This window comes from Dama dama, chromosome 3 (assembly GCF_033118175.1).
Source record: "Dama dama isolate Ldn47 chromosome 3, ASM3311817v1, whole genome shotgun sequence".
Lineage (NCBI taxonomy): Eukaryota > Metazoa > Chordata > Mammalia > Artiodactyla > Cervidae > Dama > Dama dama.
Genome location: NC_083683.1, coordinates 71,146,297 through 71,165,852, shown reverse-complemented (window position 1 = coordinate 71,165,852; position 19,556 = coordinate 71,146,297). Strand labels below are relative to the sequence as shown.

General features: G+C 51.7%; 2 protein-coding genes across 9 annotated transcripts in view; one reads left to right on the top strand and one right to left on the bottom strand.

Annotated features, from left to right (window-relative positions):
* RBMS2 (RNA binding motif single stranded interacting protein 2) overlaps nt 1-5,406 on the top strand; it is a 57,704-nt gene extending 52,298 nt beyond the window's left edge. For all 4 annotated transcript variants that reach the window (XM_061132056.1, XM_061132061.1, XM_061132048.1 and 1 more), the window contains one exon: nt 106-5,406. In XM_061132056.1, the coding sequence (XP_060988039.1) occupies nt 106-186 (81 nt within the window). In that variant the 3' untranslated portion in view covers nt 187-5,406. The remainder of the gene's footprint in view (nt 1-105) is intronic.
* Nucleotides 5,407-5,813: 407 nt separating this feature from the next.
* BAZ2A (bromodomain adjacent to zinc finger domain 2A) overlaps nt 5,814-19,556 on the bottom strand; it is a 34,574-nt gene continuing 20,831 nt past the window's right edge. For all 5 annotated transcript variants that reach the window (XM_061132004.1, XM_061132021.1, XM_061132028.1 and 2 more), the window contains 23 exons: nt 19,488-19,548; nt 18,327-18,435; nt 18,058-18,159; nt 17,682-17,892; nt 16,296-16,396; nt 15,955-16,020; nt 15,540-15,773; nt 15,154-15,408; nt 14,000-14,214; nt 13,646-13,720; nt 13,272-13,452; nt 13,110-13,169; nt 12,769-12,913; nt 11,593-12,245; nt 11,205-11,427; nt 10,941-11,096; nt 10,694-10,845; nt 10,218-10,507; nt 9,990-10,122; nt 9,738-9,884; nt 8,894-9,120; nt 8,654-8,797; nt 5,814-8,565 (listed from right to left, as the gene is read on the bottom strand). In XM_061132004.1, coding sequence (XP_060987987.1) covers nt 8,400-8,565; nt 8,654-8,797; nt 8,894-9,120; nt 9,738-9,884; nt 9,990-10,122; nt 10,218-10,507; nt 10,694-10,845; nt 10,941-11,096; nt 11,205-11,427; nt 11,593-12,245; nt 12,769-12,913; nt 13,110-13,169; nt 13,272-13,452; nt 13,646-13,720; nt 14,000-14,214; nt 15,154-15,408; nt 15,540-15,773; nt 15,955-16,020; nt 16,296-16,396; nt 17,682-17,892; nt 18,058-18,159; nt 18,327-18,435; nt 19,488-19,548 — 4,106 coding nt within the window. In that variant the 3' untranslated portion in view covers nt 5,814-8,399. The remainder of the gene's footprint in view (nt 8,566-8,653; nt 8,798-8,893; nt 9,121-9,737; nt 9,885-9,989; nt 10,123-10,217; nt 10,508-10,693; nt 10,846-10,940; nt 11,097-11,204; nt 11,428-11,592; nt 12,246-12,768; nt 12,914-13,109; nt 13,170-13,271; nt 13,453-13,645; nt 13,721-13,999; nt 14,215-15,153; nt 15,409-15,539; nt 15,774-15,954; nt 16,021-16,295; nt 16,397-17,681; nt 17,893-18,057; nt 18,160-18,326; nt 18,436-19,487; nt 19,549-19,556) is intronic.

Genomic DNA, 19,556 nt, shown 5'->3' with positions numbered 1-19,556 from the left:
GCGCGCGTGCACTCGGGCAGGTGTGTGGCAGGGGTAGGTCGGGGCGGGCGCTCGGCTTGGTGCGGGGAGGGAGCGCGCGGTGACTCACGCCTCGCCCTGGTGCAGGAGAGCGGCAGCCAGCAGAACCCGGCGCCGGTGGACGCGCCCGCGGAGCACGGCGTCTACCCCTTCCCGTTCAGCAAGTGACGGCGGTAAGAGGCGCAGGGCCGCGAGCCGCCGAGGTGGACCGGTTCTCACGCTGTCACCGCCCCTCCCGCCCTCTCTGGCACACGCCTCTTTTAGGGTCTCCCTCCCCGCCTTTGTGGAATATAAAAGAATTCTGGGAGATGCTGATGCTCCGGACTGCAGAGGGCTGCCCGGGAATACGGCCCCCGGGGGCCAGCTGAGCACGCACGCGGTGGTCGGTTCGCACAGGCCTGGGCCCAGGAAGAGAAAGCCCTGCACCCCCGCCCTGGCTCCCGTCCGCCGCCGGTGGAGCCTGGGGAGGGGCGGCCCCTGTCGTGTGCGCTGCAGCCAAGGACGTCAGGAAACTTTTTTCCTTTGTGAAGAAAGTTTGCTGTTTTGCTTTTAACTGCAATATACTCTTATCCTACGCCAAAGAGACTGGTGCCTGGGACTTCTCATCTTTGTGAAAAACCATTTTTGATGTGTTGGACTTATTTGGGAAGGCTTTTTTTTTTTTTTTATAAAAAATTTATTTCTAAAAAAAAAAAAGATGTGGTGCTAGCACATTGATGGGGTCCTGCGTGGGCCCTTCTTTCTGAGTTTAGCAATGGACCTTTTTTGTGGGGAGATGTGTGAAAGAATACAGACTTCCAATGTTTTGTTTTATAAAGCTCTTAGATCACGCATCCCATCTCTTCTTCACATACATTTTATGCCTTCTTTTTCTCATCCAGATTGTTCTTTTTCTCTTTTCCATACAGCAGAACCTGCTTGCTTTAACCTCTTTACAGCTTTTAATTTTGTGAATTTCTTTTTTGGATGAGACTTCCTATGGAATTTGGAGGGGCAGGGCTAGGAACAGGTGGAACCCTAAGTAGGCAGTGGAGGCGGCTTTTCCTGCCTCTGCCCTTCCGGAAGCAGAGCCTTGGCCTCGCCTGACCAAGGAGACGGTTCCACAGCCTTTGGAAGCCATCTTTGATCCACATTGGGATGAAGACTAGGTTTTCCCTGGCAAGTTCCAGAGGAACAGACCTACTGACTTTTGATTCTTCTCACTGCTGAGGCCAGCACCACACCCTCTGAGAAGCTGTCTTCCCCAGCTACAGCTTTTCAGGAACACCTGGCTTTTCTGCTTTTCCCTGAAGATCTTTCCTGCCCTGGGCCTCAGGGCCCCCGTCTTCCCTGTCGCATGTCGTTGCCATGCTCGGAGCCCTTGCATTTGTGACCTTGCTGAATCCACTTAGGTTCCTTCCCCACCGGGGACCATCAGCTGCTTCGCCTTCAGACCAGTGACTCTCGGAGAGGTGCCTTGTCCCCTGGAGGCTGTCTGGCAGTCCCTGGAGGCCGACTTCAGGGTCGTGTCTGGGCGTGAGGCTGTGTGCCTCCATCTACTGGCCGCAGACTCGGGGTGCTGCCGCCCATCCTGCAGCGCCCAGGGGAGACCTGGCTTCCCACCAGAGAATCCGCTGACTCAGGATGTCAGTTGTGCCCGGCTAGGAGACCTCGATGAAGGCGGTGTCGAGCCCGCCTGTGTACCAGAGGGCTTGGTCAACTCCCAGCCCTGGACACAGTGCCTTTGGACCCCCAGGCAACTAGTTGAGACAGAGAACTGAGGTTCTTGAATTTTCCGCAGGCGCTGACCTTTGGCACCTCTGTGTATGCAGCGAGGGCTGCCCCTGAACGGCTCGGGCCACACATTGCACACACATTGAGGGGATGAGGCGGGGTGGGAAAGGACAGAGTTCTTCGTAACTGTCCAGAGCATTTGGGCCCCTTTCCCAGGGAATCAGGATGTCAAACATAGTTTTCCTTGTGGAAGGGCAGCAGGGAGCTAGGAGAGAAAAGAGCAATACATCCATCTCTGTTGTCCCAAGGTCAGGAGTCCTTCACAGCGAGGCTCTGTTTCGCTCTTCAGCCCCATCTCTTTCTGCAAGACCTGACCTGGTGCCTGCAGACGGGGCGGAGAAAGCCTTTGCCCGCCGCCTGGGAAGTAGGTCCTGTACCTCCTCTTCCCAGTTGCTCCCTTCTGCGCGGAAAGGAGAGGGCCGCCCCCCTTCACTTGCAGGCCAGGTGGTTTCCCACAGACAGACAGACAGACAGACAGACAGACAGACAGCCCGATGACGGAATGGAGGAGGGGAGAAGCTGTGATGTCAGTTGTGCAGAGCCTGGGCCCAGCTTTCCCCTCCCTCACCCGGCTCAGGGTTGAGAGTCCTGATGCCCCCGCCCCGAGTGTCCCCTTGTGCATCCCGAGGGTGCGGGGCGGAGGCAGCAGACGGTAGGTAGGGATGGTGGGCAACGAGGGAACTGTCAGAGACAGAATGGGCACAGTTTTCTCACGGGTGCGTCCCACCTCAGGAAGGGTTAATCTGGTGTCAAACAGCCCCAAGTCCAGTAACCTTCTGGGAGGGCTTGCCTGGGCAGGCAGCTCTTGTTCCAGAGTCTCTAGTCCTTAGTCAGGAAAGTACAACGTAGATCTCGTCAGGGGCCTTGAAGAAAAAGAGAAAGGTCTAGACTCCTGTTCATTTAATTAATAGTAGTTTGGGGGAACCTTGCTTTGCCAGGAGGTTTAGTGAAATGATTCCCTCGTGGCTCAGAGGTTAAAGCATCTGCCTGCAATGTGGGAGACCCAGGTTCAATCCCCGGGTCGGGAAGATCCCCTGGAGAAGGAAATGCCAACCCACTCCAGTACCCTTGCCTAGAAAATTCCGTGGATGGAGGAGCCTGGTAGGCTACAGTCCATGGGGTTACAGAGTTAGACACGACTGAGCGACTTCACTTAGAGAAATGAGGGCCTTTCATGTGTAGAAGCTGTTGTTGACATTACTGGTGCCCCTTCTCTGCCTCTCAGAATTCTTGGTTCTACTTTCTCTGTATTTAAATGTTTAAATGGCTTTTACTTTGCATTGTTTTGCTTTAAAATTGTGAAGTTACCTTTTGTGTGTTTTCCTCATGTGAACCTGCTTAATGGATTTTATTAATGAATGTTTCTGGTTTGGGCAGGTTTGGGCGTGGGAAGTGATGGAGTTGAGAGCCTGAAGTTATTTTTGTAGTGGTTAATGGTATCATGGAATTTCGTTTGGACCCTTTTGATACTTTCCCCCTAATTGTTAGTTCATTTCTTGACAGTTCATGACATGGGTGAGTGATTGGAAAAAGGAGAGAAGGAATGAGGGCCAGTTTCTCTGTCTCGAAATGGCCCAGTGGGGGCAGGGGTGCTGCTGAGGAACTCTCGGGGGTCTTCAGGCTCATAGCCTTGGGCTGGGCCCTTTAAACGATGCTGGTGTTTTCTGAATCCTGTCTTCATGGAGCCCAGGTCATACTCTGCCTGTACTTCACATCTCACCCCTGGTCATTATGGTGCTCGTGACATTCTTAAAATATTTTACTACTTTGCATTTCTCTCTTTTCAGTCAGATAGAACATACTAGAGTCACTTTCTCAGGTGATCTAGTCCTTTACTAGGCTTCGTGCCCGCCTGTCCCACCTCATGCCAATATCATTACTGCGCCTCTCACTCTGGATACTCAGACCTGAGCCTTTTTGGAGGAGGGTGTGGGTCGAGGTTAGGGGAAATGTAGAGTATTTTTAACAAAGGATTGGAAGAGCTGCCCAGACTAGGAAGCCTAGTGGCTCTGAAGAGGAAATAAATACCCCTTGTCAGGAATCATGGGGCAGAAGGGGGACATTACGTGCACCCTAACCTACTGTGAGGACTAGACTGACCCTCCCTGGGTCGGGCCACCTCAGCCCAGTTCCATCCTTCTTTTCCTGACTTACCGACCAGTGCACTCATTTAGCCCCTGGAGCCTGCATTGCGTATCCCCTGCTGCTTCAGTGTCTGCCGTTTGGGGCGCCTGTTTGTGGGTGGTTATTTTGCTCCACAAAGGTGAAGTGAGAGGGCTTGCTGGAATGGAGTGTAAACTTAAAAAAAAAAAAAAAAAAAACCCAAAGCAGAATGTTCTGTTGTGCACGGGCGCCACCTTCTGGGAGAGCAGCGGCGTTGCGCTGACTGGCAGGTTGTCTCGGCCTCCTTGGTCTTGACCTTGACTGGGGTCAGTCATCAGGTCTAAACTTGTCCCGCTTCAAGGAAGAGGGTGGTATTGTGACAGCCAGGCTGTAAGGGCTAGGTCTGACCTTGTGCCTTGCCACATTAACCCTTCCTGATTCCCTCCTAAACCAACTATGCCATTTCTGTGCTTTTGACTCCGTCCAGGCATTAGCAGATCCCGCCTTCACCCAGCCTTTACCCTTTCCTTTCGTAGGAGGGCCTTCCGTCAACAGCTGAGCCAGGCCTGTGAGCTCTCCCGCCCTCCTCCTCTTTGCTGAGTTCTGCGGCACCCCCTAGAGGTGCTCCCCACGAGACTAGTAATCAGAGAGGCAGGTGCCGTCTCAGCCCTGACCACTGCGGCTGCTCCGCGGCCTGGCCCCTGCATTTCAGATGAACCCAGGCGTGGCCCACAACCTCCCCGTCCTCGTTACAGACCTACCTCACGGTTCCACGCTCGGCACGGGCACGGCCCGTGGTTTACACGTGTCTCCTTCCTTCACTGTCCTTCCCTTCACGAGGGTTAGGAAGCTGGGGGCTAGAAAGGGCTCACGATCAAATGCAAAAATTCCTCGTTATTTCTATTTCTGGAATGTCTTCTTTGAGACTTTTACCTCATTTATCACCCTAGAATAGTGTGAAATCTTCAGTTAGATCTTGCTGTGGTAGGCCAAATGACGACTGCTTAGGCTGTCAGTGCTTGGGGCCGCCCCCGGGAACACCAGCACTGGAGCAGTTTATCACTTGATTAGGTTTGCCAGTGGCTGCCACTAGCTGAGAAGGTAAGCAGGCACCAAAGTGGCCATCTGAGGTTTTTGTGGGGCTGAAAACAGAGATATTCCTTCTCCTATTCCAGTTAGAGGGTCACCAAAACAAAACGCTTTCCCAGCTTGTAAAAAGTTCTCACAACATTTACTGGTGTCTGCATCCCCCAACACATACAATTTCGGGGGTGGCGAGTGCACTCCTGCACGCACTTACCACCTTGGACAGGAAATAAGTTTAATTATCCTCAAAACACATCCTTGTACATTTTTTCTTTATCCAGAGGTTTCTAATTTTATACTCTTGCCATGTTTGTGCCAGTGCTACCCATTCTAATTTTCCTGACCCTTGGTATTCTCATGTTTCTTCCCTATAATTTGGTAGAACTTTGTCTTATTTCAACTTGTGAAATAAAACACAAAAGTCTACCTCGCGGTGTCTCATCCATGGGTGGGAAGCTGGGGAAGGTGGTGATGAGCACACACTTCCTGTTATGAGGAGCACAGGCAGCAGCCTTAGAAAGCTTTAAGGCCACGCCTCACACGGCAGGGACTCGGCACACGCGAGCCCTGTTACAGCACCTCAGCCAGGAGCACCCGCTCCTTCACATAAATAGGAATTCTGCCCTGGACGCCTCCTGGAAAAGGAAGGGCCAAGCATGGCGGTTGCGAGAGAAATGCTGACACTTAGGGGCACATTGCTCTCCTGTCTGCACTGGGGAACTGTCTTCTCCATCAAACCAGTCACATACTCACCCTGACACCACCCGGTTTTCCCCTTTAGGCAATTACAAGAACCTATGTTGAAGGAAGATAAATACACAGAGTCTTTTGAGTCTCTATCAAATGTGGTTTTTATTCAACTGACAAGCACTTTTCTACAGCTGCACTTGTGGAACATCACATGGCAAAAACAGGAGTTTTTTTTTTTATCTCTAGACTTTTTTTCCTTTTTTTACCTTATTAAAAATGAGATTGGTCCTAAAAATATAGAAAGAAATAAATTTAAATTCACAAAAAACTGTACATTATCAAAAAGTCACTAAAACACCACATTTGGTTATATAAAAAGTCAAGTCCCTTCTGTTGTAAAAGGAACGTGGAGATTTGTTGGTGTTGATGGTGTGGTTTCTTCCTGTTACCAGACTGATGGGGGAAGGGAAACAAAGGGGCGGGGGTGGGTTTTATTTACTTTTAACACTTGCCTTCCCTATCAAACACTCTTGTCAAGGAGAGAAAACCCACCTAGCTCAGGGGCAGTGAAGATGAGGAAAGGAAAGTGAGAAATGGCCCCTTTGATCAGCCCTATCCCCACCCCCCATCAACCCCCACTCCAAACTGAGGCTAGGACTCCACCCCACCTTCAGAGCGCCTGGTCCCTAGGGAAAGAGATGGAGCTGGGAGAGGAACGCAGAGCAGGAACAACTGAAACTTCACTCCCCCGTCCACCTAACCTCCAACGGTAAAATTAATCTAGAACATTTTATACTGGGGAAAACTGCCGTGGGGAAGAAGAGCCCCCAACTATAACAGTTCCAAATGCCTGACTAACACAAAGTTTGTTACAGAGCAGTTATTTAGATAAAATATAAATATTTATGCATAATATAAAGTCAATTCAAATATTCTTCAATCCACCTCTTATTTAAAAGCAAAAAAAAAAAAAATCTCAAATAAAATTAAAAGTTCTGAGGTTTATCTGACAGAAAAGGCGACTTTAGAAATAGGCTATGGGGGAGTAGGGGCATAAAGAAAGAAAGGGGCTGCCCCGGGACCCACACCGCCCCACCCCCTTCAGTGGCTAGTCAGTGCTGCTCGAAGGACAGGAACGCTCCCCCTCGCCCGGCACCCCTCTCCCACCAGTGGGACATCTCTGGGATGCCTCAGCTCTCTGCTTGGGCCAGCCAGCAGCCACCTCCCCAGTGCAAGTACCCGTAATCTCTGATGGGAGGGGCTCTGCTGAGCAGGAAGGCAGGGGGCCAGGGGCCCATGGCTATAGCTGGGAGTTAGCAGCTTTCCTCTCACATGTCGGGCAGTGGTGGACCCAGAGCATCTCCTCCCTACTCACTTGTGCTCTGGGGTCTCTGCTACTGGGGAAGGGGCCCCAGGATATAAAGTAGCTACGGAAGGAAAGCACAACTAAACCCACAGAAGCGCATGGGATCAGGAAGAGATCCAGTTCTGCCCCCTCCCTGCAAAGGCTTAGGACTCAGCGCTGCTCAAAGGAGAGGGTGTTCCTGCTAGAAGATTGCACAGTTTGAAGAGGCTGGAACAGAAACGCCTGGGAGAGAGGGAAGAGACACAGCTTTGACCCAGAAAAACTGTTCCTGTGGTTTCCCAAAGACAACGTGATCGTTTGAAACAATGAGAAAGGTGTTTCAATGGTTTGAAACAATGGGAAACAGATACTTGGGAAAAAACTGAATGGATGCCACCAAAAAACAGGGGCACAATCACATCCTCTCTCTCACACACACACACCCACACACCTCTCTCTCTCTCTCTGAGGCCAGTCGATTGCTACCTGGCCCCCATCTTGGGGTGTGCCCAAACTCAGCAGTAGTTGTCCCTGAGGAGTTCCCAAGAGGGAGGTTTGGGTAAGAGGTGGGGAAGGAGGCTGGAAGGTCCAGGGTGCCTCCCGGCCCTCTCCCCAGTTTACTGAGTTTCAGAAAAGGCTAGAAACTCAGCATTTGAGGAGTATCCAACATTATCGAGGGGCTAGCTATTGGCAGGAAGATGAGGACAGAGAGAAAGACAGGGACCTCTGAACTTTTTCCTTTGAAGGGAAAAAAGATTTGGGGGAAGAGAAAAGGATGGAGGAACCCGTACACAATAGTTTTACATTACTGGATGAGAGACAGATCTGAAGGGGAGAGGGGGCTGAGAGAGAGAGAGAAGCAGGGGGGACTGAGCATGGAAGCAGCATGTTCAGGGCCCGGTGTCCGGCTCGACACGCTTGGGAGTTAAGTCCACTTTACTGGCCGTCACTGCGGGTCCACACACAGTACAGAGTGTTTCTCGGTTTCACACATTCACTAGAACTATTGCTATTGTTAAATAGCCCCAGAATGCTGGGGCACGTACAGGGAAGGTGAGGAAGCTGGGAGGAGGAAGTAGGGGCTTCTTTCCTCCTCCTCTTATTTAATTAGGAAATAAAACAGAAAGGAAAAATTATTTTTTCTTTCTTTTTTGGCTTTCAGTCCAGAAGGACCTCATCTCTGCCCCTCTTACTTGAGGAACAAGAGGAGGAGAGGGAGAGAGGGTGTAAGGATGAGAAGACATAGGGCGCTGCCAAGGGCAAGGTGAAGAACCAGGGTTCTCCCTCTGAGTCTGGACCCAGGGCAGCATCAGCAGGTGAGAACGGCAGGGTTTGTGTGGAGGGCAGGGGGCAATGCCACAAGGTGACTCCCCACTCCCATGCCTCACAGATTGGCCTGCTTTCCCTGATAAAACTCCTCCCAGCGGCTCTCAAAGAAGCGGCGCATGGTGTGCCCAGCCCTGCCCACTTCAGAGTCGTCCTCATTGAAAGTCTGACAGTTGTCAAACACCAGGAGCGCGTCAGCGGCAAACTCCTCCGAGCTGGCGTACCTGGGCAGGGGCGGGGACAGAGCCGTCAGCTGGGGCACCAGCAGGGGCAGTAACACAAAAGCCGGGAGCATCAATGATGTCTGCTTACCCTCCCCGGAGCAGTCGCTCCCGCATGGTGGAAAAATCCATAGGGTTTTTGATGATACGCCGGTACCCGCTCACCAATCGTGGGTTCACAGGCTCTAGGAAAGGCCAAGCTGCATCATGGGACTCCATCTCCATCAAGATAATCCTATTATGAAACAGACAGTGATGATACACACACCCATCCTAGCCCTCTACTCTGGAAAACGTAGAGCTGGTTGTCTCCAGAATTCACTCAACTCACTCGCAGAACGTGAGATCACTGTGATGGTTCCGCATGGAGACGCGCCGCCGCTTCGAGGGGGACAGCCCTTCCTCTGAGCACCGGGGCGCTGCTGGGCTCTCTCGGCCCCTTGGCAGCAGCCGGCGCCGTCGGCTGTCACCGTCTGGGAAGTTCAGCACATAACTGCTTTTCCGCTTCTGGCCTCGTTTTGGGAAACCAGATTTCTGAGTCAGTTCTCCTTCCACCTGCTGAGGATGAGAAAAAGGTGAGGTCAGCCACAGCGAGAGATGCATACTCTGCTCTCCACTTTTGTCACAGTCCCTACTTGTCTGGGGGTCTCCCAAGTGGCACGGGTGGTAAAGAACCCGCCTGCCAATGCAGGAGACGTGGGTTTGACCTCTGGGTCAGGAGGATGCCCTGGAGGAGGTCATGGCAACCCGCTCCAGTATTCTTGCCTGGAGAATCCCATGGACAGAGGAGCCTGGCGGGTTATAGTCCACAGGGTTGCAAAAGAGTCGGACAGGGCCGAGTGACCTAGCACAGCACCACCTGTCTGAGTGTGACTGAGGTTTCAAAATACTTTCATGCGTAAGTCAGTGAATTTATTACTCACCCTTTCGGGTTACGTGAAAAAGGAAAATATAATCACTCCCATTTTATAAGGAAAGCAAGTAAGGTGGTAGAATTTAAGTGACTTGTGCAAAAAAGGACCAGAACCCAGGTCTCCTAGCACGTCATCTGGAACCTTTTCCCAGAAGAGATGGAAGGCATGGTAAGAATGATATTTTTAAGACTGGTGGTAAATGGGATGAGAAAGAAAACCTCTGCTTTGCTTGGGAGTGGAATGAGAGAGCAGAAGATGTACCTGGGCCAGACAGACAGCACAGAACCAGTCTCCTTCTGGGACAGCCTCCATCTTGGGCCGAAGGCAGTAAATATGGCAGCCACGATCACATCCATCACAAAGCAGAAGAAACTCATCGTTGTCACCCTTCCGGCAGACTAGACAGGTCTGGACCAGGGTTGTGAGGAGTCAGGGTGAGCCCTCACACCTCTCTGCCTGCCACTCACCCCACCCATCCCAGGGGCCATCTCTTCAGCTCCCCAGGCTTCTTACCACTTTGTTGACGGACTTCTCCCAGGCAATGGACCTCTCCAGCTGGCCCAGGCACAGACAGACCTGGGCCGCGCTCCGGCATCGCTCTAGCGTTTGGCGCCAGGCCCGAACTCGAGGGGTGATCTCATATGATCTGATGGGAGAAAGGGGTGATTTGGGGATGAGGAGCAGGATTTATTAAATCGATTCCTTCTCCCCAAGACCCAGGACTGGAGGGCAGGCACTCACATCTCCGTGGGCGCGCTCTGCGGGGCACTGCCGGGCGTGCTGAGCAGGGCCTTCTCCAGCACCACCTCGTGAGCGGGCCACAGGGGCTCCCGCAGGTACCGCCGCTCCACGTTCTGCTCCAGGGCAGCAAGCCGCGTCACCGCCAGGTCCAGGGGGTTGGTAGTTTTGCGCTGGGGTGCCAGACCTTCCTTGCCCCGACCCCGCCAGGTGATGTCCTCCTGGGAATCAGCTAGGTGCTCACAGTAGGCCAAGTCTTCACGAGTGGAGTCTGGGCTGGGACATGTCCAGCCCTGCAGGTGGGAGAAAGAAATAAAACTCATTATAAAGGAAGGACATTAAGCACAGAAAAAGATGTGACCAATTTAGGGTCATGGGAGACCACTTTGCAAAATGGGAAGCACAAGTTTTCCTAACAGCGTGTACGAGATGAACACCCTCTCCTCAGCAGCCCCCTACCCAGTGTCAGCCCAGGGTACCCGAATCTGCAGGTCAGACAGGATCACCCGCTGCTCCAGCTCCTCCACCCACTGAAGCACGGCCAGGTCTGTCTCGTACGTCTTCTCTTTGGGGGTCCAGCTCACGATCCCTTCTTCACAGGCAGGTAGCTGACTGGGCTCAAAGATGGGGTCTGAGAAGACAGAAGGCAGAGAAAACCCCGTCAGGCTGTTCACTACCCACAGCAGCAGCTCAGAACTGCCCTGGGCTCCTGCGCTCAGGCCTGACCTGCTGCGGGCCGCAGGCAGACTTCCTGCAGGAGGTCCCTGTGTTTGCTCAGGTGTTTGTGAAGCGCTTTCTCTCGGATGCCTCGGGGGTGCAGGGCCTGAAGCGTGGCATCCAGCGTCTCAGGATCCCGGATCCACCACCAGCCGGAGCGCATCTCTGTGAACACAGTTCACTTGTGTGACGTGGGCGATGGGAACTACAAGGTCCACATCTGATGCCACTCCCGCCTGCACCCTCAGTCCATCCCGTCCCGAGCTCACTCACCGGGCGGGACAGGCTGGGCTGTCAGCTGCGTTAGGTAGCGCTGCTCCATCTGTTTGAAAAACTTACTGGGAGGCCTCCCTCTCCGCTTCGGCTGTCCCTGCCCTGCAGGGCTGTGTGGTGTTTCTCCAGGATCTCCTGCTCGCCTTTTAGGAGCCATGCCCAGCAAAGGCGTGGAAGAGAATGGCCCTGGAGAACAGGAGCTGGCGGCACTGGCTCTGCTCCCCTATGAATGAGATGAAACACAAGGTGATGGATGGGGGTGTCTGCATGTTGACAGGACCCCACTGGCCTCATCCCTTCCCCCCAGCCGTGGCAACAGCCCACAGTCAGGCAACCTAGCCTGTGGCCAGATGAATATAAGTGCATACCACGAATTCTGGCTACTTACTGGCTTGGAAGAAGCAGGTAGCTGAGGGGAAAGAGTGGGCTGGTCCTCAGAAACTGCAGGGGGTGGTGTAGGGGCAGCAATGCAGGGCATCTGGGCTGAGAAATTAAACCAGGGAGTTTGAGAATCAGGGCTGGCTTCTGTCTCGTCAGGTTCTGGCTCTTCTGGGGCATGTGATGGGGCTGGGTCCAGTTTTCCGGGACTGCTGTCAGGCGTGAGGACTGAGCTGCTGAGCAGGGAGCCGTGGTTCTGAGTCTGGCTCAGCCAAGACAGGAAGGCTGACTGGCTGAGGTCATGCTGGCTCTGACCCAGAGACAATGGGGAGCCTTCTGGCTCCAGGAACCCATTATGAGAGTGAGGATGGGACTGAAGCTGGGGCTGGGCATGAGCCTGAAGCTGAGGATGGGACTGAATCTCAGGCTGAAGCTGGGTCTGAGGCTCTTCTGAACCTTGACCCTTGGAAAGAGATTTCAAGTGCCTAGGTTGCATAGAGCCAGGCTTAGTTTTCCGAGGTCGGCCTCGAGCCCGGGCAGGAGAACTGGCAGAGGTGCTGGAGCCAGCTAACTCCCTCTTCAGAGAGAAGGAGGCTGGGCTGGTTGCTGAATGGGTTGCCACTTTTAAGGAGTCAGTTTCCTGCTTTATCACATCCTCAGGAACTGTAAAGCAAAGTGAAGAGCATAAGACACACACTGATATATAATGGGAAAGAAAGAGGGTGTACAAACACAGGACATATACTTTCTCTTGGGACTTAATCCCCCACTTTTTGAGACTGCAATGGAAAATGCTTATAGGGCAACCAGCATTGTATCTGCAAAGGAAAAACTATGTTCCCAAGTAATTATCATCAGCATAAACATAAGCTAATATTTATTGAGAACCAGCTATGTTACACATTATTCTAAGTTATTATTCTATTAACTTACTTTAATCCCCTCAATAGCCCTATGACATATACATTGTATTATTAATTCCATCTCACAAATGAAAACAGAAGCATACAGCTGGTAAATGGCAGAGCAGAAGGTAGGCAGTCTTACTCCAGAGCCTGCGCTCTTAACCACAGCATGCTAAACTGACTGTCACACAATCAGAAACGCCCAAGATGCTAGGCAGAGGAAAAGGAATCGCTTAACTTTGTCAGCCAGGACTCGACCCAGGGTCCTACGACACACCTACCTAAGCTCCCCTCTGCTCCTTCCACAAAGATACCAGTCAAACAGGGCAACACCCAGTAGCGGCGTCTGTAGCGGTCCTGACCCAAGGAGACTGCTCGAAGCATCTGGGATGAGTGAAGCAGCTTTTTTCTAAAGAAGAGCTGACGCTGGGTAGGCAGTGGAAAAGGAAGATGAATGAAAAACACACTTGCAGGGTGAGAATGGTGACTTCGTCCAGTACATTGGAGAAGGGCATGGCTCTCAGCTTCCCTATAAAATTGATACCGTCCAGGCCCAACTCATAAGGTAACCAGTTCCCACCCAGCCCCGATCTCCAGCTCCTGGGAGGCTGAAGCACAATACCTTGCTCAGTTTTTCTATCTGGCGCTCTAGCTCTGGGATGCTAGATGCTGTGATATCAACCTGGAGAAGAAACAAGTAGACACCGAGAAAAAGGGAATCATCAGATTCAAGAGAGAGAAATAGCGTTCTCCACCTCCCGCTTTCCCGGGTCTGGGCTGGTACCTCTCCGTCCCTCCGAGCCCTGCGGCCGTGGACAGCGGCTGCGGCCTCCTCCTCCCCGTCCTCCTCCACGCCGCTGGTCTCCTCCAGGACCCGAGGACTGCGCCTGCGCCCCAGGCCTTCCTCTGGCCCCTGCAGCTCGAGCTCAGGTCGCCCCGTGCGCTTGGCCAGAGCAGTTTTCAATCTTGACACACACAGGTTAAGGGAAACTGTGGTGAGGAACATGATACCGCCACAAAAGGAACACCTTGAATCAATCCATCCTGGGCCCTGGACCAGTCTCAACCCCAGGAGAGGGGCTAAGGACACCAAGTTCCAAACAGAAGTCCTGGGTATGCTTCACCCCTTCCCCCTTCTCTCCTCTGTCCTGTCCTTACCTCCGCAGTCGGCCTTCAACAATCCACTTGTTTTTCCTGTAGCTGGACATACTCTCGAGAGTCTTGTCAATCTCGCTGCAGGGAAATGGGACAGTGTCTCGAGGGAGAAGTGTCAACACACATAGAAGCAGGGTCCAAGGGTGAGAGGGTCTCAGCCTAGAGCCCAGCCTGGGTGAGCGGCAGAGTGAGGCTCACGCTCTCCCAGGAAGGAGAGTGAGATCCGGTCCAGGTCACACCAGCATGCCCAGAGCATGGCTGTAGACACACATCACCCAAGATTTCTAGATGGTAAAGCCCTCCCCTACCCCAGTCTGACCAAGGCACATGATAACCATCCCCACCCCAGCCACTCACTTGATGATGAGGGTGGAGCCATTGAGCTCATGCACAAGGAAGGCCAGGACAGCAGCCTTCTGTTGGGGTGGCTGGGCTTGAAAAGGCTGGGTGCGCAGGCTGTCACAGAGGGCTGGCTCCACTCCATATGCCATGAGGAAGCAGCGCAGGATCTCAGATACATTGTCTCTTGTTAGTGGGATCTCGGACACCTTCTCCCCCAAGATCTTTAAGGACTGTTTGGAGGAGAACATAATAGGAGTTAAGAGAGAAAGAGGAACAACTCAAGTCAATCTGGAGCACGAAAATATAGTAGGAGAGAACTATGGGGTTAAGATAGAAAAAGTTAAGAAGGAAAGCTGGTAGGATAAGATGAGAGAAGAAAAAGGACAGGGACAAAAGAAAAGTGTATTAAAGGAAAATGAATAAAATAAGCAGAGGGAGATCAGAAAGAAAAATAAAAAACAGAGGAAACAAAACCAGGGAAAACTACAGCTCTCCCTCCACTTGGCCCTGGAGATGGTGATGGAGACTCAGGACCTAAAATCACAAGGCAGCGAGAAGGGACCTAAGAAAGGAGGCAGTACATTACAAGGCAGAGCGTGTAGCATACAGATCTTCCTCAATTGATGATGGGGTCATGTCCCAAAAAATCCATCATAAATTGAAAAGACTGTAAGTTGAAAACGCATTTAATACACCTAATCTACAGAACATGACAGCTTAGCCAACGCTACTTTAAACACACTCAGAACATTTAAATTAGCCTAGAGGAAGGCAAAATCATCGTTTAACACAAATCCACTTAATAATAAAATGCTGACTGTGTCACACAATCTACTGCATACTGTATTGAAAGTAAGGAACAGAATGGCTGCAAAAGTGACACGCATGGCTGACTCGCTGCCCAGCACTGAGAGTGCACTGTCGCATTTCTCCAGTCCAGGCAAAGATCAAAATCAAAACCTTAGTACCTCTACTGAAGGCCTATCACTCTCGAACCATTGTGAAGTCAAAGAACTGTTAAGTCAAACCACTCTCTTTGGGGGCCATGTGTGTGTCTCCCTTTGCTTGTCCGGATCACTCTGGGAGGGGCGTTCATGTGCTCAACTCAGAGAACGCAAAACTGAGGAAAGCACGGACCCCAGCCCTCGGGCACCAGGATAGGGCCTCACCTGGCAGTAGCAGGGCAGGCCAGGGTCGCAGAGCGCAGCCTTCAGGAGTCGCACCAGGAGGTCCTGCACCTCGCCCGAGCTGCTGCCTTGACAGAGGAGCCCCTCCTGCAGGACCCCCAGACTAGGGACATCTTTGGCGGGGTCAAAGCCCAGCACCTTGCCGAAGCTGTGCAGGAACTCCACGATGGTCAGGCAGTCTGAGAAGGCCCCGCTCGGCAGGAGCAGACCCGGGATGCGGGAGAAGTCAGGCAGCGGCTGTAGGGATGAAAGGGGCGGGTGTTCCGTCAAACACGTGGGACGGCAACAGCCTGGGCGTCTAGGAGGCTCCTCCTTGAACACAAGTGTCTTCCCGGATGGCCCTCCAGGACCTGCTCGCCCCTCACTACCTGGTGGTCAGGCAGACACATGTCCTCCGTGGGCCTCTTCATCTCCTCCAAGATCATCTGCTGCCTCTGCCGCTCCTCCAAGCGCCGCTGGGTGGCCAGCACTTTATCTGCTTTCCCCGCCGGCGTGGTCTTGGCCGCCGCCTCCTTCTCCTTCGTCTTCACCTTCTCCTTCTTCTCCTTCTTGACTCTGTCCTTCAGTTTTTCCTGCTTTGTTTTCACCTTCTCCTTCTCAGCCTGTCCACCCAAGGGGGAGAGAAATCAGGAGTGCCGTGAAGACTCAAATCACCACCCTTCCCTGGTCCCCATCCTCCCCACCTTACACCCAGAAACATGACTATAAAACATGACCAACTCACATGTCTTGCAAAATCAGTTTGGTGACTTCCAAGTTATGCCTGTGCATATAAGTACCTACCTTGGATTTCTTCTTGGCTTCCTTCTGCTTTAAGCTCTTGGTCTCTTGTTTCCTCTTGTTTTTGGCCTGTAAACCATAAAGGAAGTCATTTCTCCTCAAACTCTGAAAGCATCACTGCTTGGGCTAGGATTCAAAAACAAACAAGGATGCTGAGGAGAAGAGCTGAGACATGGGTTGAGGGGTTGGCAATGGATCAATTCTTTCACCCTGGAGATGCCCACATTATTTTTGAACAAGCCAAATTCTCTAACTGGCAGGTGGCAGGCGTGGGAGATGGAAAAGACTGCAGAGTAGCTGTAGGGGAAGCTAACCTACTGTGGAATCTCTCTGATGTCCCTCACCTGCCCTTGGTTTGTAGTCTGACACTCTCCCCGCTGCACCTTCTGCTTTATCTTCTTCTTGATTTTACACATCTTTGCTTTATCCTCCTCATTCAGTGTTTCTGTGAGAGCAAAAAGAAAAATGAAGAGTGAGGCAGGCAGACCAGTCTCCAGCATCCAGACCAGCACATGCCTTTCACAAAGTTGGCCTCCAAATAACTCCCTGAAGAAACCAGATGCCTTTTTTTTTTTTTTTTAAGTATACATAAAACACTGGGAGAAAAAAATGTATGAGAGGAACCTCCTATGGAGGTAACACAAATGGCATCTCATGCCCAGAAGCACCAGCCTCTGAAACTTAGACTGCTTCAGAAAGGGTCCTGAAGGCCAGAACAGCAGAGCAGCCTTAGAGACTGTCCCTCTCCCAGGCTGCCTGACAGGGTGATTTTAGAACTAAGAAAGGAAACAGAAAACTGCCAGAGAAAGCAGGTGGTCTTGAGTTGGAAGCACCAATTAAGCAGGAATGTGCCAGAAAGGAAGGGCCCAGATAATGGACACTTTAGTAGAACCCTATCAAGTCTGACATAGTTATTGCCTATGTTCAGCTCCTATGTCTTGCTCCATTAAAATATCTGAATTTCTTCTCCTTTGGAAGATGATGTTGAGGTGTGATTCTGCAGACAACAGTGTTTTAGGACTGACGTTTTTGATGCGGTAGTACCTATCCTATTCTGGCACAGAAATACTACCACCACCACATCTGTGCAGCAAGCCCGTAAGTTTAGATAGATACTATCTGCAGACGAACCACTATGAGGCTTTCAAAATATAAGTGACTTGCTCCAGGTCATACAGTCAGAATCTGGCAGAGCTGGAATTCTGAATAGGAGATACTTAATTCCAAATTCTTTCACCTTCTTCATACTATATAAGGGTAAGTGCAATATGTACTGAAAAATTATAGACACTTCCTACCTGTCCATCCCACTAAAACAGTACCAATTATCTTTTGGATTCAGATGTGAATTCTGAACCTCTATGATGGTGGCAATGAGTGTTTACACAAGACAAGCCAGACCAGTAAGACGGGTAAGAAGCTAAAGACGGTCAGAAAGGGCATGAACGCTCTCTCCTTTCATAATTATTCCTGGGATACCACCCCCACCTCCCTACACAAGGCTCCACTAAAGAGAAACTCAAGAAAGGAACTGGTTGTTTAAAAAAAAAAAAATACCATAAAAGTGCTAGGACCCTGATGCTGCTTTCCAGAGAGGGGAAGGTAATTCAGATTCATTCCATCCAGATGTCAGTCACACTCCTGGGAAACCCAGGCATGAACCAATTCATCACCATTTCAGATACCTCAGAGAGTGAGCAGAACCCGCAAGTTAAAAAACAGCAGGGCACCTTGGGCCTCCAGTCTCCTCAGCAGGCGGGTGTCTGTCTTGCTCAGCAGCTCAGCGCCTTTGACCTTGGGTGGCCGACCTCGGCCCCGTTTCACCTTCGGGGCTTCCTTGGTCTTGGCCTTCTCAGTGTTCCGAGGTCGGCCCCGTTTCCCAGTGATTGCCTGAATCCTGGATGGGATCTCCTCAGCTGAGAGCTGTACCCACTGCAAGCCCTGAGGTAAGAAGGAAGAGATTGTTACAACCAAAGTTCGTGCAAGCCACCAGAACCTCTGAACCATTTGATGCCGGAGAATCTCCAAACCCCGTGAGGAAGCTGCAGCTTGTCCACCAGCTCCTCCTCATATTTACAAAAGTACATTTAACCCTTGGGTGTGCACCTCTGGTGTGTCTCTCTCTTCAAAGAAATCACCGACAGGCATACGGGGACTGAAGCTGAAGTGCTCCCGACGGACGTTGTGTACCACGTTGCGGCTCAGGTACTACGAGGAGGAGGTAAAGTGGCGTCAGTGAAGTTACAGTCCTACCATGCCCTTTGGCCAGCAACACAAGCAGAACAAGCCCCAGAGCAGACAATGCCAGCCTGCTGCCACGGGGCCTGAAAGAGGAGCCTACGCTTTCCTACGCGAGCCCACGGGCACCCCGTTACCTTGATCACTTCCGGGAACTGTTTCATCCTCTTCCCACAAGGGCCGTAGTACCAGGTCTCCCCCTGCCACCGGTGGCTGCCCTTCTTGATGCGCACCTCTCTCCGCCATCTGCCAGAGAAGCACACGGGCCCTGCCGCCAGGTCACACCCCTACCCACGCTTAAGCCACCCAGAAGCCAACCCCACTAAGCAGATGGCCCTCCCCGCACCTGTCTCACTAGAACTGCAGGTAGATGCAGAGGCCCATTCTGAGATACAAGCTTGGCCAGAAAGCAGGCCTGAGCCTCAAGCCCCTCAGTGCCTCAGCGGAAAGCAACACGCCACACTGCACAAGCCCAGACAGACCTCCACCCGTCCCGCACAAAGTCAGTGAGGGGAGCAGTCAGAAACCCCTCCCTAATGCCATTCGGGACAGATTACTGGGCTTCCAGCAAAGAGAATACAGACCTAAGAGAATAAAGGCAGAAATGACAGAGGACAGGGAGGCAAGCAGAGGAATAAACTCACTGCTGACTCCATGAAATGACTCCGTAGAGGCCAGGGTTTAGTAAGGAACTCTGTGTTCTGAGCAACAGATTATTCTAAGACTAAGCCTTATCTTTCTCTCAAAACTTAAAGCAGAACTCAGACTTGGTGACCACAAGTAGCCTAGAGGGGTGGGGGTGGGGAAGATCAGGAAGGCAGTTATTCCTACAAAGCCCTTGGTGTTAGCTGGCTTGTTCATTCTGGTCACAGACTGTTCCTGCCCTTAGAGTACATTAAAAAAAAAAAAAAATCCCAATTCATGGGGATGAAGCCACTCCCCATTCACTGCTCTTCCTTCTCCAAACATAATAGGACAAATTAACTCATTTGGACACCTGAACCCCAGACCCACCAGCTGAATTTGGAAAAGATAACAGCACTACCCCTCGAGGAAAAAACTAAGTGGCCACAAAATGAGGAAAGAATGCGTGAGGGAAGGAAGACCACGACAAAGGAAGAAAGAACGCCTAAGCATCCTGTGCCCAGAAACATCATCATTGCAGATAACTATCCTTTAACCCATTCTTGTCTAGTCCATTCCTCCCCCATCTCAGATGAGAGCTCCCTGCCCTTCTTCCTAGAATCATTCATTAAATGTGTCAAAGGTCAAGGAATGTAACAAATTAGAGCATTTACCCATGTTGGAGGGGAAGACGAACTTCTTCCGGGGTAGCAATACGTCTCCTCAGGACATCACCTGGGGGA